At 51.7% G+C, this 24,881-nt stretch overlaps 10 protein-coding genes across 10 annotated transcripts; 1 reads left to right on the forward strand and 9 right to left on the reverse strand.

Moving 5' to 3' along the window:
• Positions 1–285: 285 nt before the first annotated feature.
• On the reverse strand, positions 286–1,804 carry CKM354_000011500 (uncharacterized protein; the record flags this gene model as incomplete). Its single annotated transcript, XM_044795198.1, has 2 exons — positions 286–1,694; positions 1,783–1,804. 2 exons carry the CDS (start codon positions 1,802–1,804, stop codon positions 286–288), a joined length of 1,431 nt encoding a protein of 476 aa, XP_044651133.1.
• Positions 1,805–2,267: 463 nt separating this feature from the next.
• Positions 2,268–5,375, reverse strand: CKM354_000011600 (uncharacterized protein; the record flags this gene model as incomplete). The annotated part of the gene is made up of 1 exon (XM_044795199.1): positions 2,268–5,375. The coding sequence occupies one exon, from the start codon at positions 5,373–5,375 to the stop codon at positions 2,268–2,270; it is 3,108 nt and encodes a 1,035-aa protein (XP_044651134.1).
• Positions 5,376–6,058: 683 nt separating this feature from the next.
• On the forward strand, positions 6,059–6,902 carry CKM354_000011700 (uncharacterized protein; the record flags this gene model as incomplete). Its single annotated transcript, XM_044795200.1, has 3 exons — positions 6,059–6,211; positions 6,260–6,406; positions 6,456–6,902. 3 exons carry the CDS (start codon positions 6,059–6,061, stop codon positions 6,900–6,902), a joined length of 747 nt encoding a protein of 248 aa, XP_044651135.1.
• A 516-nt stretch (positions 6,903–7,418) lies between these two features.
• CKM354_000011800 (uncharacterized protein) lies at positions 7,419–8,180 on the reverse strand (the record flags this gene model as incomplete). The annotated part of the gene is made up of 1 exon (XM_044795201.1): positions 7,419–8,180. The coding sequence occupies one exon, from the start codon at positions 8,178–8,180 to the stop codon at positions 7,419–7,421; it is 762 nt and encodes a 253-aa protein (XP_044651136.1).
• An 815-nt stretch (positions 8,181–8,995) lies between these two features.
• On the reverse strand, positions 8,996–9,760 carry CKM354_000011900 (uncharacterized protein; the record flags this gene model as incomplete). The annotated part of the gene is made up of 1 exon (XM_044795202.1): positions 8,996–9,760. One exon carries the CDS (start codon positions 9,758–9,760, stop codon positions 8,996–8,998), a length of 765 nt encoding a protein of 254 aa, XP_044651137.1.
• Positions 9,761–11,941: 2,181 nt separating this feature from the next.
• CKM354_000012000 (uncharacterized protein) lies at positions 11,942–12,697 on the reverse strand (the record flags this gene model as incomplete). The annotated part of the gene is made up of 1 exon (XM_044795203.1): positions 11,942–12,697. One exon carries the CDS (start codon positions 12,695–12,697, stop codon positions 11,942–11,944), a length of 756 nt encoding a protein of 251 aa, XP_044651138.1.
• Positions 12,698–13,443: 746 nt separating this feature from the next.
• Positions 13,444–14,391, reverse strand: CKM354_000012100 (uncharacterized protein; the record flags this gene model as incomplete). Its single annotated transcript, XM_044795204.1, has 1 exon — positions 13,444–14,391. One exon carries the CDS (start codon positions 14,389–14,391, stop codon positions 13,444–13,446), a length of 948 nt encoding a protein of 315 aa, XP_044651139.1.
• A 2,650-nt stretch (positions 14,392–17,041) lies between these two features.
• CKM354_000012200 (uncharacterized protein) lies at positions 17,042–18,114 on the reverse strand (the record flags this gene model as incomplete). The annotated part of the gene is made up of 3 exons (XM_044795205.1): positions 17,042–17,800; positions 17,889–17,990; positions 18,061–18,114. The coding sequence occupies 3 exons, from the start codon at positions 18,112–18,114 to the stop codon at positions 17,042–17,044; spliced, it is 915 nt and encodes a 304-aa protein (XP_044651140.1).
• Positions 18,115–19,340: 1,226 nt separating this feature from the next.
• CKM354_000012300 (uncharacterized protein) lies at positions 19,341–20,183 on the reverse strand (the record flags this gene model as incomplete). The annotated part of the gene is made up of 1 exon (XM_044795206.1): positions 19,341–20,183. The coding sequence occupies one exon, from the start codon at positions 20,181–20,183 to the stop codon at positions 19,341–19,343; it is 843 nt and encodes a 280-aa protein (XP_044651141.1).
• A 1,198-nt stretch (positions 20,184–21,381) lies between these two features.
• CKM354_000012400 (tRNA (carboxymethyluridine(34)-5-O)-methyltransferase) lies at positions 21,382–22,237 on the reverse strand (the record flags this gene model as incomplete). The annotated part of the gene is made up of 3 exons (XM_044795207.1): positions 21,382–21,826; positions 21,939–22,063; positions 22,124–22,237. The coding sequence occupies 3 exons, from the start codon at positions 22,235–22,237 to the stop codon at positions 21,382–21,384; spliced, it is 684 nt and encodes a 227-aa protein (XP_044651142.1).
• Between the last annotated feature and the right edge of the window lie 2,644 nt (positions 22,238–24,881).

Here is a 24,881-nt window from a genome sequence, read left to right on the forward strand (position 1 = left end):
TGGCAAGCCATGAATTCAGGGTGATGTTCACAGCTGTGAATGTTCCTTGTCTGCACAAGGTGGAACCTGGACATCCGGACAGTGTAAGCTAATGCGTAGCTGTGGACTTGCCCTTCCCGGTAAAGATTTGGTGGAAAACACTCGTTCGCATCGGATGCCCATGCTGTAAGACCGTGCATCTCCAGCGCGCTAAATCGCTCATCCCTGCCGTCCCATGTTCTTAGATGCGACTGCTACCACCTGCTGAGCAATTCGTCAGATTGAGGTAAGCACACACCCCAGAGCTCAACAAGACCCCAGATGATTCATGTCCTCAACAACAGCATTGCACACGTCCTGCACGAATGCGTCTTCGTCTCTGACTCCCAGCATCTCCCTCCACCAAGTAGCAGTGATCGTCAAATCGCCACCTTTCGCACTCGCAAGATTGAAGTTGAGCGGCGGACCACCAGCATTCGCCGATTGCGAGAAAAGCATTTGATCTACGCGCCACTGTGATGAGGCGTCCTCGGCGGCTCCAATGCCATCGAATACCCCGGCATTGCTGACTTCAAAAGACTCAGTTGCAGGAGCTTTTGCTTTCTTGAGTGCGTATCCTCGGAAGTTCGTCAAGTATTTCAGTAATCCAACTGGCTGGTCTGCAAGCGTTCCAGAAGCGGTAAGCAGTCGCGCAGTAGTGTTCCGAACTTGAAGCCACTCGACATCGCTCAAGTCTTGATCAGACACCCTCGTGGAGGGAATGGACATCGTCTCGACGATGTTCGAGACGTAGTTGGCAATTTGTCCCTGCCCTTTCCCGAGCGCTCTCCGCATATCAATCGGCAGAGCAGCGAGAAAAGAGGAATAGTTCTGCCCCCTCTTCTGCAACGACCTGGCCAATGCCCTCGCAACCAAAAAGCTCACCAGACCTGTCAGCTTCGCATCATGCATCCTCGCCCTCGCAAGCACAAGTTCGAGCACTTCCGCTGGCACAGAAACTACTCTCACTCCCGTAGCCAGCAATTCTCCTTCCTCCGGCAACGTCGGTTTCCCTTTCGCACCTAACCACAAGTCTTCCACCTTATCCTCCACCAACCCCAAGATCCGCGTCACCACCTTTGGAAAATACTCATTCGCCAGCGGTCCTAACAGAAATTTCCACGAAATCGTCAAATTTCCGACTTTTTCCATCGGGGGCAAAGGATTCCATTGTTTCGTAGTCGGTAGTATCGTATCTTCATCAATGTCTTGATCATAAGAAGACAGATTCTGCAACGTTTCCAAAAATGTCGCGTGAAACGCCTGTCCAGATCTCCCATCCGCAAGACCATGCGAACATGAGAACACCAGGTGAAATCCCGTTTCCAACCTCACTACCACAGCTTTCCACTGTGGGATGTAGTCATCTTCGACTATGGGATCATTATGGAGACGATCCAGAATGTTTTGTAAGAAGGCATTGCCTTCGCCGATGTCGTCTACGATATGAAGATGTTGGGAAATATCGACTTTCGCTGGACGCACTAGTTCGAATTTCTCGGTTGGCTGATAACGAATTGTGGTGCTCAAAGCGGGATGTTGAATTATGCAGCGCTTGAGGGCTTTGATTGCTGTGGCTGTGGTGAGTTGTGAAGGGCCAGAATAGGTGCCTATTGTGATGATGTTGTTGTAGAGGGAGAGGTATTCGCGGACAATGCAGCGTTTTTCATTGAGGCCTGGGAAAGCCGGTCAGCTGTTGCTGTTTGTCGTGGTCATGGGCGTGTATTTCTTGTTCGAAGTACTCGTGAAGAGGGTCGAACTTGCCTGCAGGTCGAATGACGTCCATTGCGGTCGTGTTGAGAATGGTGTCAATGCTTCGCGCGGAGAAGGTTGAACTCAGGACCTTGGTTGTTGTGGAGTCGCGAAGCTGGGTATTTCCGATTATTTCTTGCTTTCAATGGTACCGATTGTCTGGTACTTTGGTGCCTGAATGCTGCAGGGCGACAGAATTGAGGTTGTTGGTTATTTTACGATGGTTGTTCCATTGGCTCGGTTGCAGCTCCCTGGCCAAACGCGAAAGCGACGCGAACTTTTCATACCCTTTTCTGCTTAGTTTATCGAATTCGGGTTGGCGACAGGGAGCACTAGACAGGGAGTCCTGAGCATGAATAGACGCGACCGCGCAAGGCACGGATTCCGAGCACCGAGCGACTCGACTGAGCACTTCCGTGCCGAGAGTGAGGAAATATACAATGGGCTATTCATGAAGCTACCTAATCTATTCACAGACGCACTCCTCGTGAAGATCTTCAGCTCAACACCACCGTAAACTCAAAAGGCTCAGTTTTCAGAGCATACTGCTCCAACGTTCTCGGCCCACAAGATCCAGTACCCAAACCATGATGATCAGCATCTAGTCTCAAAATCACGTAGTCCTTCTTCTTGCTTTCCAACTCATAAGGATGTTGTGCTTCATCGATATCTTTCACATCGTAATGCGAAGCCTGGAAGTCGAAGAGATGTCGCTCGTCACCATCTTTCGACTTGACAAATTGTGCTGTCAAACTGGTCTTTGGAGAAGAAAGTTTCACCCAGCGCGTGTCTGTGCGATTTGAGCTTTCTTGTGGGAAGTCTGGCTTGGCCCAGAGGTCCGCAACGTTTGAGGGGTATGTGCCTACGGGCTGGGAGAGTTTCATGTCTTTGTAGCTTTCGCCCGGGCCGCGGCCGAACCATTGAACGTCGTCGAAGGCTTGTGGTAGGCCGAATGTGACACCGATGCGTGGTAGGGTCTTGGGCAAATTCTGGCCTGTTGGGTTGCCTTTGACGTTTAGCTTGACAGTTCCAGAGGGCGAGAAGGTGTACTGGGTTTGCAAGTCGATGCTCCATGATAGGACTGGAGGGGCGAACTTTTGCGCCACATCGACAACGATGCTGCCGTCTTCGGCCTGGCTCCACTTTGCTTCACGGGTGTGCACTTGTGCGAGATGAAGTAGCCGATCTTTCCAATCTCTACCATCACGAGGTGCATCGTTGTCTGTGACTGCGCGATAAAACGTTGGCTCCAAAGGCTGGGAGATGACTTCTTCTCCGTTCTTCTTCCACGATTGCAATTGGCCACGAACTAAGTCGATGCTCCACTGGGAGTCTTGAGCTGTGACAGAGAGCGAGGTGGCAGTTCCCTCTGCTTTCAGCGCTGCATTGCCCGCTGAGCCTACACTGATAGGACTTGGCCCAGATAGTGGCACCTGTAGCAATGCTACCTCGTGACCCTTCTCAGCCCAAGTTGCAGATTCTTTGAGCTTGAAACTCAGGTTGATGAACGACTCCCGCGAGGTATCCGTAGCTTTGGCTGGGAGGGTGAGCTTGCAAGTCGTGTAAGGCTGTACACCCTGTGGCAGCTCAAGGTTTCCAGTCTGTTGTTCCTTGCCAGTCTCATCAATGGTCGTCCATGTCACATCAAACTGATCCAAAGTAGTGAAGTCCAGACGATTAATGATCTCCACCTCGGTGAACGAAGCCGAAGCGATCTGCACCGGCTCCACAGCTTTCTTGTACTCGATGAGAGCACTGCGTGGGGTATGATCGGAATTGAGCACGCCATCCATGACAAAATTGTAATCGTTTGGGAAGTCGCCAAAGTCACCACCATATCCGTAGAACTCCTTGCCGTCTTTGGTCTTGGTAAGAAGACCGTGGTTGGCCCATTCCCAAACCCAGCCACCTTGAAGAGAAGGATACTTGTAGAAAGCATCAATATACTCCTTGATGTTGCCAGGTCCAGTACCCATTGCGTGAATGTACTCGCAAAGAACCAGCGGCTTGTCGCTTTTCTTATCCTCGGCGAACTTAATGATATCAGAAATTTCTGGGTACATGCGAGAGTGCATATCGACGTGTTTGGCTTCAAGATCTGGCTCGTAGTGCACAAGTCGCGTTGGGTCGTAGTTGTGGATCCATTCAGTCATTGCTGTGTGGTTCTGCCCGTAGAACGCTTCGTTGCCCAGGCTCCAGATGATCACAGATGGGTGCAGCTTGTCGCGGTGAACAAGGTGCTGTGCGCGATCGAGGTAGGCTTCTCGCCAGACTGGGTTGTCTGAAGTCCATTTCGCGGCCTCGCCTCTGGTCAGACTTTGTCGCTCGAAGAATGGCAGGGCCTGCTCTGCTGGAGCGAGAGCCGCGTCTGCGATCGTCTCAAAGCCGTGGCATTCCAGATCAGCCTCGTCCATGACCCACAAACCAAGCTCATCGCACAGATCGTATAGCCTGACATCGCTGGGCTGATGAGATGTTCTGATGGCATTAAGATTGTGAGTCTTCATCAACAAGAGATCTTGCTTCATGAACTCGTATGGAACAGTGCGGCCAGAAAGAGGATGATGCTCGTGTCTGTTCGCCCCCTTGAACACAACTCTCTTTCCGTTCACCTTGATCAAGCCGTCTTTGTGCTCCACTTGCCTGAAACCCACTCGGTGGGCAATATGCTGTCCCGCAAGTGATACTGTCAAGTTGTAGAGATACGGTGTCTCCGCAGTCCATTTGTGAGGGTCCTGTACCGGAATGGACACAGAAATTGTTCCAGTTGCCTTCTCGTCTTTGGTCACAGACTTGGAAGCGACGCATTTGCCCGATACGTCAGACAAGCTGAAAGTGAGCTCTCCGCTGCCAGTGACAATCGCCTGGACCTCGAGCGTGGCATCGCGATACTCCTTGTCGAGCGGAGTCTGCAATGAGAGATCCTCAATCCGGGCGTCTTTGGAGAAGCCTAGCAGGAAGACGTCTCTGAAGATTCCCGAAAGCCACCACTGGTCCTGATCTTCGATGTAGGACCCATCTGTGAACTGATAGACGCGGACTGCAAGACTGTTGTCTTCGCCCAGCTTTACGAAATCGGTGATATCGAACTCAGATGGATTGCGAGCTCCTTGGCTGTAGCCGACTTCCTTCCCATTGACGTAGATGTGGAATCCAGAGTCTACGCCCTCAAATCGAAGTCTCAGCTGGTGGTCTTGGATGTCTTTCGGCACTTGAAATGTGGTGAGATACGAGCCCGTCTCGTTGTCCGTGTATGGCGGATATGGCGGGTCTACGAAGAACGGATATTGCACATTCGTGTATTGCGGTCCCCGTCCGAAGCCTTGAAGCTGCCACATGCCCGGTACGGCGATGTCGGCCCATTTTGAGCTGTCAAAGCTGGCTGCTTCGAATCCAGATGGAGCTTCGAGAGGTGAGTTGGAGAGATGGAATTTCCAGGTTCCAGACAATGAGATGGCTTTCGCCTTCGCTGTGTCTCTTGATAGAGCATCCTGCTCGTTGTTGTACAGGAAGAAGTTAGAACGTGGTGGCAAGGTATTACGGTGGAGGACAGCAAGATTGGCCCAGTCTGGCCTCCTCTCAGAGTCAACGCCAATATCACCCATTGTTGCTGCCAGTCGTCTTCAAGATGGGTGCCCGAAGGAAAGCTGTGAACGATGAGGAAAGCTGTTGAAGAACCCTACCTCTATGCCGACAGCTGCTCTCCACATCCCGTAGTGTCGTGGAGTTACCCATGGGGCGTCCCTGCGTACTGTGGGCGTGACATCCTATGGCAAAGCCACTTGGAGGGCGTGTTGCTCTTGGCCATACTTGGGCCGTTGCAGGAGAAATTCACGCCCACTGTTTGACTTTTGCCGATGTTTTCATCCAGGTCGAATGTCGTACCGATACGTGCCGAGTATGTCTTGGCATTGATGGTATCGGCCCGGTGTCCTCTCCGGTCACTGGCAGACTGTCACCCTCTCCCTCTCCTTCTCTTCGCTCTCGTACTGCCATCATAACAATGGTATTCCATATCGCTTGGCTCACAGGTGCTGCGCAGTCTCTGATGACATTGGAATGCGAGCAGATGCATCGTGAATCATCGCACCCGAACGCGAGCCATCACAATTTGGCGTGTCATGGTTCCAGGTTCGGGAAAACCGTGGCCAAGTCGCGTCGCGTTTGACACTTCACTTCAGACTCATTCAATACATCGGCTGTGTTGATTTCTGCAGCTACCAGCGAGCTCTGATTCTATCGCCTCGGTACAAGGACCTCGCGGGCCAGCCCCGAAAACGCCACAACCATGTCTCTTTCAACATCGGATCTCTTCAATCAGCCAACCTTCTCAGACGTGATCATCAGCTTCAGCGGCAGGAGGATCTACTGTCACAAGCTGATCCTCTGCTCCAAGTCGGAGTACTTCAAGAAGCTCTGCGACCCAGACAGCGGCTTCAGTGTACGTGGCGAGAACGAGGAGCTTCTTGCGGTACTGAACAACATACAGGAGAGTACGCAGAAGGTGATTCAGCTCAGAGACGATGATCCGGATGCCGTGGAACATGTTCTACGATATATCTACACTGCAGAGCACAAGTCCGATCAGGATGAGAATTGGAAATTGCAGTTGCAGATAACGAACTCAGCACACAAGGTGCGGAGTACTTGACTATGTGTGATGACTGCAGCTAAAGTCGTGGCAGTACCTCCTTCATGATCTTGCAAATGCAGCAATGAAGAAATTCAAGAGGGTAGCCAGCAGCGAAACCGATCCGGCGGAGGTCTTCGAGACCATGATGCACATTCGACAGAACACGCTGCTTCCCGAGGCTCTCGAAGTGGCTGAACATCTGGAGACGATCCACCTGCACAGTCTCTTGAAGGTACCTGCGTATCGCAAGCTAGTCGAGCAGGACAGAGATAAGGTCTGGGAATTGCTCGATCAATTCAACGACGTTCTGGTGGCACAGCGGGCGGCCGACCTTGTCATTTGCCGCAAATGCTTGAGCTCACAGCTGCGAGATCCTGGACAAGAAGCTGCTCCTTCTTGCCGATGCGTGTCATACAATCAAAATCTCTACGACGAGCGCTTCCAAATCTGGGTGCCTGAGCCAGAATTTGGCGATTACCTAACGCGCTGGCCTTCCTAGTGCTGTATCTGGGACACAGTCCGGTAACTCAGACTTCCGCTTTGGTAGGATGAACGAAAGTAGTCCGCCGTAGTTTGAACTGGGAGGGTCATAAGTCACAACTCAAGGGTATTTGGTAGGGCTGTGTTTGCGGGAAGATGCAGGCCTGCCGCAAATTTGCCACAGGCTAATGATATACTGGAATCTATAGCTCATGGCCCAGGAGCGGAACCGCATCCATCTTCGCTCATAACTCGAGCTTATTCAAGCGAGCTCTTGACTCCTGCTGCATCGTTGCCTCACCTTATGAAGTCGTCGCGTAGCGACCGATCCACTCTGCTCAGTTTCCTCGCACGAAGTCTCTGCCACTGCCTTGTGTCAGGCATCGTTTCAATGGCCGCACGTACTGCAGAGCGAGAAAGACTTTGATATGCCCTTTTCGAGGCAATTAACGCCTCCGAGGTGGGTATAGTCGACCTCCTCGACTTTTCATGCCATCACTCCGTCCTGACTTTTCTCATTGCTCCGACTCCATCGCTAATATCGAACAGATACCACGAGCCTGCGCGCATGTGGCAGACGCCCAATGTCTGCTCGTCTCAAGAATTCGACCAGCTTGTCCAACTTCAGCGGGTCTACGCTGAGGAGGTACCTCGACACCAACCGCGTCCATTCCTCCCGATTCTCGGCATACATCGTCATCTGTTCGACTTCGGCTGGAGTGGTGGCCCTCGATCGCGAATGGGAGACGTAGCTGATGTGGTCGAAAGTCCACAAAACACCATCGCCCTCCGTTGTCGTAAATGTGTACTGAATATCGCAGTCTCCCAAGTCGTCAGTGCAATCTGGTCGAGTGTACTGCTCAGACTGCACGGATGCCAGGATAAGTGACATCGCAGTGGAGTCGAGTGTGACAGTCTGTGGTCTGTTTGTCCTTGGAATTCTACGAATGGTGGCTCTGATCCCATCCATACGATTCAGATATTCCTCGTGCGTCTCTGGTCGGGTTCGTTCGGCTCGAATTTCGACTCGTGTGGTGTTGTTGCTCTCGCTGACGATCGTCAAACGCGCTGGCGCATCTTCTCCTGGTGACCCATCGTTTGGTTCTCCAGGTTCTTCGAACAGTTGGGCTCGACAGGACGGACAAGTATTGTTTCCATCCAGCCAGCTCCGAATGCACTCGAGGCAAAAGTAATGGCGACAGGAGAGGCGAGTGGGCTCGGTCATAGGCTGGTAGCAGATATCGCAGTCGTCGTGGACAAGACTTGACATGTAGTCGCGCCGAGAGGGTTGAGCCATTGTGATGGCTGAGGATCTGCTGAGCTTGTACGATTTGGATATTTTGCGATGCTTCAGTCCCGGCGCAATGCTCGAGACTGAAGATAGCGGATTGCCGCAGTGGGGAGCTCGGGCTCTGGTTGTTGCAGTGAGAAAGTTGGAGGTTTAGGAAAATGTTGGTTCAGCCTATAATGAAAGAAAACCTTGCCGCTGGGTGAATGAACATCTTGTGAGTGGCAGACTCGAGTAGGTGGGTCTTTGATCGCATTCACCGATATGAGGCAGAAGCTGATTGTGAAACAGATCCTATAGTACATGTGCCAATAGTCTCTGAATAGCTCTCTGCTACTCCATCACGCCTGTGGACAAGCGCAAAGGCATGGAATGCTTCACATGTGCCCGGAGAGCGCACATCCCTCGCTATCACAACCCAGATCTCATATGCTTGATAGCGGCACCTTCCTGATCTTGAAAGATCTCACGGTCTGCGGAGCCTCTGAGTCTTCGGAAAAGGTTGTCAGTCTGTGCTTATGGTCTAATTGGAAGGCCTCCTATCTTGCTCATTGTAGGATAGGACCAGGAAAACTTGCGATGTTGCTACGTCAAACTCTCAGCTCCTTGAGCATCTGCACAGCCTCACGTGGTATCGCTCAATAGCGGCGGAAACAAGTCTTCCACACGCTCCTCCCACTATCACTCTCGCAGCAACCCAGGGAAAGTCTCGTACCGCTAAAACAGATTCCTTGCAACGTCCTAACATATGCAATAGCCCGCAGACTCCTCTCTTGTCCTCGTCTTCTGGCCTTCATTCTGCGTCAGTCAAGCTTCATCATCCATCAGAAATTGTCTTGGCGTGGGTATGCAATGAGCCTGTATTCTGGTACTGCACCATCTCGAAGTTGTGCCTGGTAAGCACCTTCAACTTCGATGGCCGGTACGCGGTAGAGGTAGCCGGATAACTTTCGTGCCCACTGGATGTGAGCCATGGCCTGAGCCCATGCCTTTTCTCGAATGACAGACATTGCTGTGTCAGGCTCGGATGGCGTAGGGTAGCTGATGTAATCGAACTTCCAGGTGTCGGCTCCATGGACAAGATATCCCACACGAACCGTAAACGTATATCTGACGTCCCAATCATCGAGCTCATTGTACCAGTGGGACCAATCTCGCTCATCAGTCCGCAGTGCGGCCAGCAATGCAGCCATTCCGGCCGAGTCAAATGTTACAGTTCTTGCGATGCAGTGCGAAGCCGGTCTCTCCATTCCAGTGTCGAGCTCGATTATCCTAGCGGTCACCTTGGATGCGAACCGTTCCATATACGCATCGTTTTCTTCCTCAACTCCATCATCCTCATCGCCATTGTCATCTTCCCCCATTTCGTCGTCCATCTCATCATCAAGTTCATCGTCATCGTCTTGCTCAAAAAGCTTCGTTCGGCACGTTGGGCAGGTGTTATTTTCGTCCAGCCAAGTTAGCAGGCATTCTGAGCAATAGACGTGTCCGCATGGGGTGCGAGTCGGCTCGAGCATTTCATCGTAGCAAATGTCGCACTGGAGTGGCTGCAACGTGGACAAGAACTGGGTCCGGGACGGCAATGCCATGTTTACACCCAAGAAAGGCAATTGCAATGATTCCGGGAGGCTGATTGTCTGCTTGGTGACTGTGCAAATTTGTGCCCGTTGTTGGCGCTCGATGGTAAATATCTTGGATGCTCGAGATTTTGTTGTTCGGTAGGTTGCAATATCAAGAGGAGAGAACTTCGTAGTCTGGAAGAGGCAGCGTTTGTCGAAAAGTGAATGCCAAAGAAGTCATGTGAGCCGTTGCTAGAGATATCGCGATCTTATGGTTCACTGAGGCAGAGTAGCACAGAGTGTAACGGCACGTGGAGAAGTGAAGCCATCCTAATAACTCTCTGTCGTGTCTTATCGCGAATAGTCTATGCAAACAATCTTTCCCAAGCTTCACACACTCCAGTGAGAGACTTGTACCGTCAATAGTCTACCAGCAAACATACTCTACAGAAATGGCAACTCCTCAGCATGCGAGAATGGCCGTAGCCATGGATATGCCACGGATTCGACCGCGAGAAATAGGTGAGATATGACCTTTCCTGCATGCTGGGCTCCAGTCCCTGCGTATGAGCCTTGGGGCAGAGCATTATTGCCCATGTGCCTCACACTCAAAATCATGCAGGACTGGAGAAGCATCCCCACAGATCCTCTCAGTGGTTTCCGGTCCCCTCTCCAGCCACATTGGCATCACCTTTGCTGCTGTCCAGGAGAAACGGGTGGAGATCTACACATGGGTATACGCCCTGCTGCTTCATCAGTACACCTTGTGACACACTGGTGGAGGATTTGCCATCGATTCGTTGTACCATCCATTAGTTGGTATCAAGCCTACGAGCCGCTCCTCATATACTATTGCTGATATAGTATCAACTGTATCGGGCTAGTTCGCAAAATGTCCAACCTTTAAGAAAGCAACACTCAGCTAAAAACAGTCCATGACCGCGCTCTTCTCATGATATCTCATCTTGAGCACCGTAGATGCCCATTCTCTCCACAAGTTGGGTTACCAGCCCGTGCGCCGGCATAATAGAGGTTGAGGTTTATTGGAAGATGTCTGTGATAGAATGAATTTTGGATCGTTGGATGACACTACGAACGAAGGTATCGAGTCAGTAGTTCGCCGAAACATTCGATCCCGAACAAGACACGAGAAGTGTCTCTGAAGTAAGGTACTTACGCAGACAGCACCATATTTAGCGTTCTCGCAGACCAGATTGGGATCACCCCAACCTATCATAAATGTAAGCAGAGGCTGGTGGGTGGCTGAGTGACAGCCCGTGTAGCTCACCATCATTGCACCACTCGTACGGGAATCCATCCGGAAATGTTGCCAGAACTGTGCCAGCGAGGCCGAAGAGGAGAGTGAATGTGGTTGACTTCATTGCGGGAGTGCTGATAGTACTGCTGGCTTCTCGACAGAAAGGAAATGTGACAGACTACCGCTTTATAGCCTGAGCAGCGCCAATAGTGGTTGTGCTGCTAGACGATACGGCCCTGATTGTAGGGTTTGTGCGCTCTCCTAGTACAGATTCGGACCCCTGCTGAGTTCACATGCTCTAGTCACTATAGTAATCAAAAATGACCAGATTTGCTCAGCAGCGACGAACGTACTGTACGATTACTCAACCAGGTTTCACATGTGATCCGCTAGCGATGCAGGAGTTTCAAAAATCACCATTGCAGAGTCAGAGTGTGCAGCCAGTATCCGTGACCTGATCGACAGCTGCAGGTCTCCAGCCCATTCAGGGTCACCGTGAAGTCGGTTTTGTCAAGGCTGCAACAAACAACAGTCAAAAGACAGTAATAGATCAGGGGCATTGCACGCTAAAAGGGCTCGGCATATCATCGAATGACCTATTTAACCTCTTCTGATTATTGATCTTCTCTCCCTGCAAGCGCTTATTGATCACTCATGCATTAGAGGCCTGCGAGAACTGTTTGTGAGGCCAAGAGTCCGTAAGTCACAGCTGAGAAGCCTATCTCTGCATTCCAGCTACATGCTCTGCCAACAAGTCTCTTCCAGCAGCATCAACTGCTGACCATCATCCTTATGAGTCTGAATATGCAAGCATAGATCATGTTAGGTTTTCCAACCATGCCCGCTTTTGATCTTCTTTGGCTGATTCGGATCTCAACGCATCATGCAACACCCCTCCACTGTCTACAATCCGTCCTTGCCATCCAGTTGCCCTCCATGTCTCATCGTGAAGCTCAGTCTCGCGGAGATGCCACAAGCTCCCGTTCAGTCAATTCCGGCATGTAAGAAACAAGCACTCTGACGACGCGGACCCGATTGAATAATTCGTTGGCAGGAATGCTGTTCAGATACCCTGATAACTTTTTCGCCCACATGACATGGCGATCAGCGAGTAGAGCTCTCTGCTCGCCGCGAGCGGCTTCCGATGTATTCGGATCAGATGGAGGATCGTAGCTGATGTGATCGAAAGTCCAAACGTGGCTGGTGTCTCTGTCGACGAATGTGTACATTACATCCCAGCTCTTGATCTCTTCCATCCATGCATCGCGCAAGCGCTGATCGATTCGAAAGGCAGCGACAACTTGAGCCATGGCTTGTGCGTCGAAAGTTGCAATTCGTGGCTCTGGGTTGGCGTCCAACTTAGCTTCGACCTCGTGAAGGACTGCTGTCATCTCGTAGTGGAATCTTTCTATGCTTCCAGGTGGTGGCACGCCAGGTACCTCGTTGGTTTCTGCGGTATTGGCGTTTGAATCTTCTTCCGTCTCGTTGTTCTCGTCGATGTCGCTTTCGTCGTCGTTGGGCAGGTTCTCGAACAGGATGCTTCTGCACGTGGGGCAAGTGTTGTGCTTCTCGAGCCAAGCCAGCAGGCATTTCAAACAGTAGACATGGCTGCATGGGGTGTGGGCTGGCTCTTTCATGGCATCGTAGCAGATATCGCAAGTCTGTGGTTTCAAGCGGGACAAGAAGTCGACACGAGTTGGTAAGGACATTGTTGAACACCAAATAGGTTTTGAGTTGTTGTAACGAGTCTCTATCTTGTGCCAGTATGTCTGTGTAATGGATTGACAGTGTCGAGCTTGAGCAGTAGCTTGACAACGAACATTGTATTGATGAGATGTAGAGGTTGATCGAGAGAAGGTATAATAGTGCTTGAGCTGCCGAAGTTTGCTAGACTGCATCGAACTGAATAAAGGTTCGTAGTCCAAAAGATGCTGCCTTGGAGCAATCAAAAGCAAACGCGCCTTCCTTTGAACGGACAAAGACTTCCTAGCTTACGGCGTTTGCTGGAGTCAGACGGTGAGCGGCTGCTTGCAGAGAAACAAGTCGGCATATGCAGCACACATGGACCAGATAGGGTGATCCTTGCTTCATCATACAGCCTCGAGATCGGAGCTCGCCGTTTTGTATTTGAGGCGTCTTCTACCAATGGCTTCGCGCAAGGTTTTGTCGAAGGCTCTCGGAAAGCAAGTCGGGTGATGAGCACGACTGTTCTTGCTGTCTAACCAAAGACAGGGAATTACGATCACTTTGCGATCTCTCTTGCGAACTTAGCTCTACGTCTGCTTTGCTTGTCGAGACTGGGCGCCTTAGCTACGCTGCACAAGGCGGAGATACGATAATCAAAATCAGGAGCAAGTATGATTGTATCTATGCTGGCATGGTCTACTGGGCAAAGCTAGGTCCAATACGCTCTTTCTGCCATCGTGTGTGTTGGGCTCTCGGCAGCCAACTCCAATCAAACTTGTAGCCCATGACTCACGTGCTGTCGCGGTGGAAGCGAAGCATCTCCTTGCTCGACTCTGAGCTGTTCCACCACTTCGGATAGATCGCTGCGGTTCACAGAGAAGAAGAAACTAGACACTCTCTCCACCCATTCCTGGTGTTTATTCCGATTATCGATTCCTTCCAACACTCGTCTGTAGGCGCTCATGGTAGCGAAGCGTGGGGGATCGTTGTACTCTATACGAACGAACCACCAGCGAGACCCGCTGGCAAGCCACTCGAATACGTACAACACTTCCCAATCAGGTATCTCGGGAAACCATTGCGGTAGTGGCTGATGCTTCGGGGCCAAGCCCAAGAGCAAGCGAGTGACAGAGATGGGGTTCAGATGCACTGGCGGCTTCATGGCAGTCTCGATTTGCCGGCTCGCGAGCTCCTCTTGTTGTCGCTGGGCGGGTTCGTGTGACACGGCAGTGCGAGTTATCCTGCGGAGCTCTTCTTGTACTGCTTGCCTGTGGGAACGGACTGCGTCCTCCACGCCCATAGATGGTGAGCCGTGGCGCTCAGCAGCAGCTCTAGCGCGGAATGCTCTGTAGAAGTTGAGGTAATCCGAGTGGTCTCGCTCATCTGAGCCATAGATTTCTCCGTCGGCAGGTGCAGCCTGGCCATTGCCAGCCTCGATGTCCATTCCTTCCTCCTCATCTTCATCTTCCGAATCTTCCTCATCGCTTGAATCCTCCTCGTCATCTGAATCGTCGCTTTCATCGATATCGGGGTCGCTGAACAGCGTGGTGCGGCATGAAGGGCATGTGTTGTTCGTTTCGAGCCAAGTCGTCAAACATTCGAGACAGTAATAGTGTCGACAGGTAGTGCGCGTGGGCACCTCCATCGGTTCGTAGCAAATGTCGCAAGTCTCCTGGCCTAGCCTGGACATGTATTCCTCGCGCGTCGGAACCGCCATCTCGGAACGGTGAGATGGCGTCGGTTCGGAGACCAGATTTGATGGAAGTGCAGTCGAAGTCTGGCGTCTGAGGGAGGTTCGGCGGTCGTGAAGGCGAGGCGCGGGTGGTGTAGGTGTTGTGATGCAAAGGAGAAACTTCTCGTGGTGTTGTGATGATGATGGCGCTGACAGCGCTGCTGCTGGCGGCGGCGCTGGTGGTAGCGGAGAGGAGAAACAATGGTTTTCGACGGATGACTGACCGGGCCGACAAGGTCGAGCGCGGCGGTCAGGGCGGTGACATGGCAGATGTTGTTGATCAGGGCTGTGCACCAACCTATGACTTTGAGAAGACTAGAATTCGACGGCCGGTGAACCGAAGCGTGACGGAAACAAGGAGCGTGACATCTTGCTCCCGTTCACCGCTGGATATCGATGCTCAAGAGTACGACAATAGAGACCTCAGACTCTCTCAGAGACACTTTGAGCGATCCCAGTGCGTGGACGATGAGGGCGAGGCTACATACTCCATAATTGTGGAACTGAAGCTTACCCTTCACCTCTGACATTCCCAACGTCCACACATGACTTTCACCCTCTCGCACCTAATCACATCCTGGATCATTCCCTTTCGCAGGAAAACCTCTCGGAGAGCTCGCTACTGGAGCGTGATTCCAGCGGGTCCCTGCACGAGGCAACAAATCTCTCGGTTCAAGCCACCGGAGCTACGCGTGTCAAGCAGCCCTCGAGATTGCCCACGTAGGTCCAACCAGGCCCTCCTGCGTTGCCCGGAGAAGTCACGCGCATCGACGAATGCCTTAACCATTTCAACGAACTCCAGATTATGACTGGAGCCCCTGAGCATGTACAACATTACACAGCAACATATTGCTTCGCCCCACGTTTCTACACACGGTACTGGTAGGATCAAGTAGCACATGGCATTGGCGTCACTGGTAACAATCTGCAATGTGTATGAAGCATTAAGCTCAGGCAATCGTACAGGCACCTGACTAAAATTTGGCCGGACAGCATTATTCAGTAGGGTGAAATACGCAAAGCGTTGTTCAAGTTCTCCAAAATTTTCGGCCGTACTGTTCGATGAGGACATTGAAGAGCGTCGGGTCGAGTCTCTGCAGTTGTCCAACAAGTACTAACAACAAGCCTCTCCTCGTCCGGCGAATTCGGCCTGCGAACAGATTTGCACAAATTGGGCTCGCAGAAATGAGCTCTTGAGCATTTCGCCGATTCGACCCTGCCAAAACCTGCCCCTGAAGACCTACTCGAAGCTCCTTTAGTCCCATTCTCCCGTAATTGTGCAGTCATCGATAAGGACGATACCCTCCTGATATCTCAACCTGCTCGCGGCACTGTTTTCAGGCGAGATTATGCCCGTAGTGTCCATACAGCAGTGCTCTGCACGTAAGACATGTCTCCTCTCCCATGAGCCAGATCCAGACTCTCACACATCCGCAACAAATTCGATGTCCACAAGGGGACGGCGGGCCAAGATCCAAAGCCCGGAAGCATTTCTTACAACGAGGGGTATCCAAGTCGGCGATGCATTTCCAGCACTTCATCGTTGATTCAAGGTTTGATCGAGGGTAGGATGAACTGGTGTGTGTTGGCTTGATTTGATGTGTGTTGCTATGAGGCTTTTGTGATGCTGTGGATTGCTTGTGTGCTTAGGAGTTCCGTCGTGGGATCTTGTGGCAGTGATGTTTGTATGCTGTAGTGTCTTGTTCGGCGTTATTGAATACTTGCAAATCGCTGATGGGTGTGCTGGAAAGCAACTTTCTTGACTTTTCTGAATGATTGCCAATAAGAGCCGGCAGGCCTTATATCCTCAAGGATGGCAAGTATGGTGCACAAGGAGAGACAAGGTCTCACTGACGTGGCATCTTAGAGACATGACTGTCTACCGTCTAGGAGCATGTTCGCGGTGCTGCAGAAGCTTGTTTGGAAGCTGTGACCAAAATATGGTTCCAAACATCGCATCGCCCCAATTAGCATAAGACAGAACACTGCACAGATCTCGCAAAGATAAGTCGCAAGGACATCTGTTCCTAGGGCGACGACGCATTGCGTTTGCCTGAAGAGTGAGCGATCTTTGTGAGACACATCTCAAGACGGCATGTGAAACATGGAAGGCTGCACGTTTGCTATGATCGTGAAGAGCCTGATTTTCCGGGAGGTCAGATAACACAGGCATCATGTGTGATACCTTCCATACACATGATCTGGTCGAAAGATCTTGTGAAGGAGGTGAAATCTACGAAAGACTGCTCTGGGTCCTTGCCTCAGTTGGCTTTGAGAGCACGAGTCATCATCTTGCTCCACTCTTCCTTCGTGCTATCGTACCTCTGTCTAGAACATCCATGGAAAGCTCACATCAAGGTCGTACGGTCCTCCCAGACTCTTGTCAGTGCCTTGTTGTTTATGATCGGCTCATTGCGTACTGTAGGAAACCACGATTATCATCAAGCCCAGTCGCTCAATACACGCCAGTGCTCCACGGCTGAGGCATAGAACATTTGTTTTTTGTTGCTTGTTGACGTCCCCCTGGTGCAGTCTAGACTCTTTGGGCATCTCGTGTCGTATCTGCCGCTCCCTGCACAAGATATGCACAAGTTGTTGCGGGCAATCCGCTCCGCAGTCTCCCTCTCATGCCTTTCTACAAGCACGTTATTCGCAGTCTGAGCTCTTCGAGAGGATGATCGACCTCCTCCTGCATGAGGCGACCAACTTCTCTGGACAATGTTTCGGCCGACACACTCCTGAATACATCGCGTACCTTCCTGAACCACTCCCTCTGCCGCGCACAGTAAGCCGACACGAGTGGACGGTTGGCCGGGTTGTAGGATATGCCGCGAGCCCACGAGGGCGGGTCACAGCTGGCACGAGTGAGACGGGCGACTTCATCCTCGACTGTGAACGTGTAGCGTACTGCGCGGGTCCTCAGCTGTTCATGCCAGTCTGGTCGTGCATGCTGCTCAGGTACCAGCCGCTCCAGTAGACGGCTCATCGCAAAGCCCTCGAAAGTCACCGTAGGCGGCGATTGCTCTGCGCGGGCCTGGAACTCCTGCGAGTATGCGACAATTGCGTCGTAACTTAGCTCTCCTTCCTCGTCAGCGGGAGCCGCAGCTCGATGATCGCGGTGCACGCGACCCATCTCCCCGAGCGATTGAGGTTGATCAGCTATTTGCTCAGTGGCTCTGTCGACCGCTGGCGCTGGTGTCTGAGGTTCTTCAAGTCTAGAGACGCTTGCTTCTGGGATCCTCAGGCGTGCGATCATCTCGTTGAGGTTGCGCATTGTTTCCATACGCTGCCCAGCAGGTATCTCGGGGAAGGTCTGTGTTCTATCACCTTGCTGCTCGGCGTCTTGCACAGTTCTTGGCTCAATCTCCTCGAACAGCTGGGCTCGGCATGTTGGCTGTCGAAAGCGGTCAGTGTGTGTTCATTCATTGATAAATGATAGATCTCTTTCGCCAGTCGACGTTGCCTGTAGAGGGAGAACTTACGCAGCTGTTGTTCGACTCCAGCCAAGCCTTCAGACATTCGAAACAGTAGAAGTGCCGGCAGTTGGTGCGAGCTGGGTCGGTCATAGGCTCATGGCAGATGTCCTATTGAAAGCAGTCAGTAAACACAACTGTTGGATCTTGAACGCGACTTTTGCTAGCTGAAAATACTCACGCAGTCCTCGATGGCCAGCTGCGACATGTAGTCCCTGCGAGAAAGCAGAGACATTTTGTGGATGGGAAGCGGAGCAGATGCAGAAGGAATCGATGCTCGTCGACACCTTCAAGGGCTGTCGTTGTGATGTTCTCGAGCCGGTGGATCGTTTGCGGTGAAATAGCTGGGATTCGAGTGGTGGGGTCGGAGTACTAGTGGAGAGAAAAGACAGCTCTTTAGTAGGCGGAAAGGTGGCCGGGCAGGTGAATAGACCTTGAGATAAGTGATTGGCTCAATCAGGTGATTTCCCGGAGAGTTACCATCCTATTCACTATCTTTATACAGAAGTAAGAGTAGAGTCTGCTTGGTCGGCTAGAGGGCTACACCGGGTATGTGAAAATGATGATTCAGTATAATAAGTCGAAACAACAAGCAGGCATATAATGATTGCGCGGTGGGCAAGCATCCTTGATCATCGAGCGTAAGGCTGGATGTCTTTCTCTTCGACGCCTCGGCATGTTCTGAATGTGGCCAGACGGACGGTATTTGTGTGAGTATTGTAGCAAGGCCTTCTAGATGTGTCGATCCGTTGCTGACATTGAGTGGCCTTCAAGACTGTGGATTTGTGATTTACGCAGCAGCTGAGGCTCGACCTGCCTTTGTTGGACAGTGACGATGATCGGGTTGAGTCGGATGGAGGGCTGAAGAACTGGTTGCTTCAATGCTCAATGTCAGAGGATTAGATATCCCAGCAGGTTTATGCATCTTTCATCTCAACAGGTGACTCACCCGGCTGACTTTGAAAGTACCAATCTCGCGACTCACCATGTTGATCGACTGGAGTTCTGGTCTGCCGGCGGTGAGACAAAAGACCTGCGATGAAGTTGATCAGTAGAGACGACACAAAGAAGAAACTTGAGACAAAGGCTGCCTTTGATTGATTCCATAACTCTTGTGGTTGACAACTCCACTGTAATATGGACGACAAATTCCAGGCCCCGTGGACCGTACGGCTTTGATTGCTAGCGGCGCAACTTATCCATATCTGTTCCCAAACCGTGCCCAGTTCGGCCCCAAGGCGATACTCAGAATGTCGTTTGCCCATCCTGCAGCCAGATTACTGCATCGCCCGCTGTCAGTCCCATTCAACGAGCACAACCTGGACCGGATCACAGATGTCAGGCAGTGGCGCCTTCGTTGTATTCTTCATCGGCCATCTTGCGTCTGACAACCGATAAGACTCTCGCCACCGCACCATTGCCTACCGAAGCGCTTGACCTTGGACCTTGCTCAAGAAAAGCTCAAAAGCACTTGAATGGGCGCTCCTCCAGTGGATTTCCAGCCTCCTCCTGCATCAGACGTCGGACTCCTCCATCCAATAGATTGGGCGCCACACGGCGTAGGTAGCTGTCTATTTTGCTCTTCCATTCGTAATGATGATCAAAGAGTGACTCCAACAAGTCCTTCCGCTCTTGATCACTTGGCAAACGAGCAGACCACGAAGGTGTGTCGAAGCTGATTCTGTAGAGTCTGAACATGGCATCACTGAGCTTGAAACTGTAGAGCACATCGCGGTCTGTAATCTCTGTATACCACTCGGGCTGCGCATCTTGTTCAGGCTGTAGACGGTGCATGAGCCGGTCCATGGCTGCGGAATCGCAGACGAATATCTGTGATCTGCTCATTCCAAGCTGAGTGTAGAGTGCGGAAATCTCAACGTGAGTCAGTACACTGTTGGGCTCCACGCGTTGTCCACTCTGGTCGCCGTTGGTCGTCGTCTGTCCTCCTGCGACCGAAGGCTGCTGGTTACTTTGTTCCTCGACGGTGTCTCCCAGAATGTGAGACGCCATTCCGGTACTGTGGAGGTTGGATATCGTTGCCGCGGGCTCACTCAGTGATTGTACTTGGCGTCGTTGACCAGCTTCCTGAAGCCCAATGCCAGGTCGCGTGCCATTGCGTTCAGAGACTGACTGTGACAGACCAAGTGCCTGTCCTGTCGCCAGGCTGGCCACCGGTCGCTGCCTGTCATTAGACTGCGTCGAAGGTCGTCGTGCCTCGTTCCATAGGTGTTCTTGCATCTCCAGTTCCTCTCCTTCCAGACCAATGGCACGCAACATCTCAAGTATCTCGCCAGGCGTCTGCATTTGTCCATCTTGGCTGTGGACAACTGGCGTGCCCTCGTTGAGCCCCAGGCGCGGCTGTTCTTCATGAGCTTGCTCCTGTGCTCGAGAGCCCGGAGCACCGTCGTTAAACAGCTCTGCTCGGCACGTAGGACAAGTATTATTTGAGCGGAGCCAGTCCCGGATACATCCGCGACAGAAGTAATGGCGGCAGGTGGTGGAGTCGACTGTGTCAGTGGCTGGAGACATATGCCACAGTCAGCAGGCGCCATGCTGGACATGTAGTCTCGGGCGTGTAGGAAGTGCCATCGCTGGCGGTGGAAGGTGAATGAAGAGCTGGCTCGGTCTGTTCGGGTATCCCACTCTGGGTTGATGTGAGGGATATGTGGTCTTGTGCCGAAAGTTCAAGCTTGTGGATGTCGTAGAAGTTTTGCTTCTGATTCGAGTGTTGTAGAGGCTAATGTTGTGAACTGCCAGGGAGAAAACCCCAAGTCTTGAGAAGTGCGTGATCGTGTTTTTGAGTAGTACGCTATGGTTATTGCAACTGTGTCGTTGCAAAGCAAGTGAGCATCTTGTGCTATGTGTCTGCGGTTGGTTATGGTCAGTGAGAGACGACTTTATAGCATTGTCAATCGCATGCTAACAGCTTGGGGTCTCACACAAGTGGCGTTTGAAGCAAACAAGGAACGTCACTTGTGCCCAGAAAGGCGAAACTCGTATTGAAGGATGAGACCGAAAGGGTATTTTCTCAGTGCCGTAGGTCAAACGCCGCAAGGTGGCCCAGTTGGGAATCGCCCTAAGCCTAATTGGTGCGAGACACAAGCCCACACATGTCTCAATTCGATATTCTTCCAACGGGGAAAAAGGCCACGCAATATCGTCATGCGCTATCAAGAATGTTGATCGGAAAGGTCGCCGCGGCAAGAGTACAGTTTGATTCATTGCGTCGACATCGGGAGAAGAACAGTGCGTGCAATCTGTCCTGTTGGAGCCGCGTTGGCTGTAAGCTATTTCAGCCTGCTGCAAAACGTCAGTGGCACAATGACCAAGCGGCCGACAGTGTATAGTAGCAGATATCCGCTTGAAACACAAGGTCCTCGCAATGTCATGATCGGGCCCGGTTGGGAAAGCAATCTGAGCAGCATAGTCGAGATGCCTGGGCCGGCCTCCCCTCCACCGCTCGCGAGCCATCGCTCTCGATACTGGACCTTTTTCCGATCCTTCAACCTCTCTCCGCCACAACCCACCAATTATCCTTCTCGTACCCACCCTCCACCACTTTGCCACCCGCAGCAACCACATCGCCCTCCAATTCCCCTTTCCGATACAGATGATAATACCTCAAGAACGTCTCATCCTCCTTCACGCCTTTCGTCTTCTTCACCCACGGCACCATAACGTCCTGATCCATTCCCTCTTTCCATCCTCTTCGACTGCCGTCTTGCTCTAATGCCCAGCAGTACAACAAAGCTTGCCCACCGGGTCTCAGAGTTTCGAGAATAGCTTGCACGGCTTCGATGCGACGCTCTGGAGTTGAAAGATGATGGATGACGGCTATACTGATTGCGAAGTCGAAGTATTTGGGTTGATGAGGAAGGGAGAGAATGTCGGAGATGCAGACGGAATGGGGCTGGTGCTGGCGCGCGATGGAGATGAGGTTTGCAGATCTGGAGAGGAAGAAGACTCACCGTATCAGCCTGTGTACTAAAAGTTATACAGCATATGTACATGGGCATACTGCACTTCATTTAGTTGTTGGAATGGTGACGGGTGACAGACCGATCGGAGCCTATTATGAAAATTTCCGGATTCACAGCCAAATACTTGCCGTTGCCGCAGCCGATATCGAGACCTATCGAGCCGGACGGAAGAGACTTGAGAAAGCGTTCTATGATGGGCCAAGGCTAAGAGCGAGAATTAGTCTCATGAACCAAATGGGAAATTGCGGAGATTGCGGTGCTCACCTTGTAGCGGGTGGACGAGAAGTGGGAGGCAATCTGCTCATAAACGGTATGCACATGCTCTTCCTCGTAGCTTTCGCCATGTTGATTTTCCTGCGCTGGGTCTTGGGTTGACATTTTGATGGCGTGGCAGGAATGAAGTGAAGTGAAGTGGCGTTGCGATGGAGAGTCAGAGACGCACGACGAACACGACTTTTGGCCTTGGCCTCTTGGCGCTTTGTTTGTGCTTTAACTTCTGACTTCACTTTGCTTCCCGCATCTTGCCTCAAGCACACACGGAAGGAACTGCTTCCAGTCCTATCTACGATCTCGTCACTCATTGCAAGTGTGCTTTGGAGTCCAGGACAGCGTCACAAGTCTTGACGGTAGCTCCGCCCATCATCTCAATTTCGCGGCGCCACCGCGCCATTATGCAGCAGACCAGGACAGACCAATGTCGCCGCTAATTACGCTCCTGCAATCCATAGCGGAGTCGCAAGTCGAATCCAGTTCAAAATCGCGGGGAGATCTCGGTCCAGCTCGCCAGGTAGCGCTCTTAGGAGTCGGGAAACGAGTGCATGCACCGTGAAGGACCACTTGGACATGAGCAAGAGAAAATGCTGTCAGTAGCATTCCTCCCAGACCTGAGTATATTCCATGTTGGCCGCATCAGACCCACACTTGAAGCATCAATACCCGACTTCGTTAGTGATCAGCTGCGGAAGACTGCTCAGGTCCAAGACCGTGTGGCGTACCGCACTTCAGATTGTCGATATCTGCAGGGCACACTCCCTTCCTCCTCATGCGTGAGAACCCAAGTGCATCCTATGATGTCGTGGAGAGACCTAGTGCAGACCAGCTGCGGAGAAGCACTTCCCTTCCAGCTTTGTGCCCCTATTGATGGCATCTTCTCACATATAGGTACTATGCACTTCCAGGTCTGTTTGCAGCTCCGAAGGTTTTATTCTGCCGCATTTCGCCCGCACAGAAAGCTTTGTCACATGGACAAGAACCACAGTTCTGACCACTATGAAGCTTTGATGAAATGGCGGGCTAGTGCAGGCATGTTCATTATTCGGCCACAGCGCTAATCGCTTGCTACGTTGCAAACTTCGGAGTTGTCCAGGCTTTCTCATTCGGATTCATCTCCACACCAATTGACACTCCAAGGCTGGCCCGAGCTTACCTGTTAACGTCTTGCAGGATAGTCCCTTGCAGCTTGATGTGACCCTGTCGCAGCCGTTTGCTTATTACTTCTGCACAGAGTGCTGCACGTTTACACTCCCTCGCAACTCAAATTACGGCCTGACTTAGGTGCCATGCAGGCTATTCTAGCATCCGGACTCGCCGGAACAACTTCTACGCCCTGTTGTCCATACATCCCTGTCGCTCGAGCGCTCATCGGAACTCGCTTTTGTCGACTTGTCCCTCGTAACACCATGTGTATTCCTAATTCGGCACGCACAGATGACTGCTGACTTCACCATGTTTGCTCTGCACTTGCTCTACGTCTTACGAGGATTTCCTCGTACTATAAAGACACCTAGCAGTCGATTGCAGCTTTTCGACTGATGCCAGACTCGCGAGCAAAGTAAAAGAGCTTGAACTGCGACTAGCCCCAGCGCCCTACATCAATCACCGTTCCTTCTGTATACAGCTTATTATCACAACGCAGTCTTCATACACTCTTCTGAGCCATCAACAATGCTTGTAAACGGATTCTCTAAGGTACTCTTCATACCATCGCTGCATTACACTTTTGATATGGTACACTAAACAGAGCGACAGGTCCTCCTTCTCTTCCTCGAAATATCAATGGCGACTCTGTCCCTTCAGGCTCCAACTGGAGGTCCTCACTGCTTCCCCTGGACATTCTTTGTGCCATCGCAGTTCATCAATACATTCGGTCGCGTTGTTGTTACCCGGAACATAAATAATCGGGTACAGGGAAGCGGCGGATTCCAAGCTGGAGGACTCCCTCGCATCGACTACAACCTCAGGTCCGCAACCACTCTCCACGACCCGACGGTAGGCCGGCAAGTCACTCTGTCGTTCACAAACAATTACTTCACTGCATATACGGTCCTTCTGCAGCAGTTTAGAGCGGAGGACAATCCTCTTACTGCGGAACCCATTAGGGTCCACGAGTTTCGTGTCCCTGCTGCGGAGCCTGGGCCTATCTGGGATAGCCCGGGACGCTATGAAGGCTGTATCATTTTGGGTGATGCTGCAACTCATGGCTGGGCACTACAAATACGGGGTCCGACCTAGTCTCGCCAGGCTATAGGAGGCAGCACTAGGGACGCATGGCCACCATATCACAGTATCTGTCTGATTCGCTTCGCGCGTCAGCTCCATAGAATATAGTCGACAATGTAACGTTTATTACTATGGGCACTGAGGTCGAATGGCTTTCATGATTCTGTGGACACATGACGACTAATGGCGTAGTAATCCCAAAGAAAAATGGCTCGGTACACGAGATCAATCACAGATATGCTCAAATGCACGTGTAAGAGTAGATTCCATGCAGAAACACGCGCGTCACTCCGAGTCTATATCTATTCGCGCCTGAGTTAGACCTGCAATTCTACCTGGGAGTTCCCTACTCGGCATGTAAGCTTCGTGTTAGCTTACTGTAAGCGCATCCGTAAGCTCTGCCTTGCTCTCCGGTATAAATGTTGTGTGCTCATCATAGTGGCTTTCTACAACATCTCACACGCCTTAAGACAAGAAAACTCGCCCGCTCATCACAACTCTCGCCCATCGATTAGCATCAACA

The sequence above is a fragment of the Cercospora kikuchii genome (assembly GCF_019650295.1).
Source record: "Cercospora kikuchii DNA, contig_00001, whole genome shotgun sequence".
Taxonomy (NCBI): domain Eukaryota; kingdom Fungi; phylum Ascomycota; class Dothideomycetes; order Mycosphaerellales; family Mycosphaerellaceae; genus Cercospora; species Cercospora kikuchii.